Source organism: Rhea americana, unplaced genomic scaffold (assembly GCF_003343005.1).
Source record: "Rhea americana isolate MKP2758 unplaced genomic scaffold, rheAme1 scaffold_623, whole genome shotgun sequence".
NCBI classification, from domain to species: Eukaryota; Metazoa; Chordata; class Aves; order Rheiformes; family Rheidae; genus Rhea; species Rhea americana.
Genome location: NW_028186783.1, coordinates 1 through 1076, shown reverse-complemented (window position 1 = coordinate 1076; position 1076 = coordinate 1). Strand labels below are relative to the sequence as shown.

At 67.5% G+C, this 1076-nt stretch overlaps 1 protein-coding gene across 1 annotated transcript in view; it reads right to left on the bottom strand.

Moving 5' to 3' along the window:
* Positions 1–858, bottom strand: part of EGR3 (early growth response 3) — a 4015-nt gene extending 3157 nt beyond the window's left edge. The window contains exon 1 of the mRNA XM_085320275.1: positions 4–858. Within this exon, the coding sequence (XP_085176401.1) occupies positions 4–776 (773 nt within the window). The 5' untranslated portion in view covers positions 777–858. The remainder of the gene's footprint in view (positions 1–3) is intronic.
* Positions 859–1076: the final 218 nt, after the last annotated feature.

Below are 1076 nucleotides of genomic sequence, written 5' to 3'. Positions count from 1 at the left end.
CGCATGCAGATGCGGCACTGGAAGGGCTTGTGGCCCGTGTGGATGCGGAGGTGGCGGGTGAGCTCATCGGAGCGGGAGAAGCGGCGGTCGCAGCCCTCGGCCGGGCAGGCGTGGGGCCGCTCGTGGAGCGGCGTCTTGCTGGGCCGGTTGGGGTACTTGCGGGGCCGGATGGGCTTGAGGGTGAGCGGCGGCTGTGGCAGCCCCCCGAAGCCCGGGTGGATCTGCTTGTCCTTGAAGGCCTTGATGGTCTCCAGCGGGGTGATGGGGGGCGGGTTGACACGGATGGGGTCCAAGCTCTGGAAGGGTTTGTGCTCCGTGATGGTGCCCATGTCGTTGGGGTGGTGGTAGAGGTTATAGTCTGGGATCATGGGGAAGAGGTTGCTGTCCAAGGCGGGCTTGGCTGCTTGGTAATCCTGGGGAGAGTAGGTGAGGCCGGGGTTGTTCTGGGGGTCGTGGAAGGAGACGGGCTCCGGGTAGAGGTCACTGCAGGAGGAGTAGGGCGGCAGCGCGGGGTACATCTGGTCCACGTCGCCCTGCGGCGGCCCCATGCTGCCGGCGGAGCTCTGCGTGCTGGTGAGCGCGCCCGAGGAGGGGGGCACCCCCAGGATCCCCGCGCTCATCAGGCTGATGATGTTGTCCTGGCACCAGTTGGAGGGCGAGTCGAAAGCGAATTTCCCCAGGTAGGTCACAGTCTTGTTGCCTGGGGCGGGCTGAAAAGTACCCGAATAGGAGGATAGTTCCTGGCTGGCCTTTTCGTTCGCTAATCCAATGTCCATAACATTATCTGCAAAGCGGGAGAGAAACGGAGCGAGATGAGCGAGGAGGGCCGCACCTCGGGGGGGCAGCGGCGCCGGGGCCTGCCGGGCGGCCGCGCCTGCCCGGGGACCCCCGCGGCGAGGCCGACCCCCCCCCCTCCACTTTCCTATTCCTTTCTATTTTTTCCCTCTCCCGGGCAACCAGCAAGGCAGAGGCTCGGCGGCGGCGGCTTTGCTCTCCGTTTACTGCGGCGCTGGCTGCGCAGGGTCCCGGCGAGCGGGGCCGGGCGGGCGGCCCGGGGCATCGCGCGTGGGGCACCG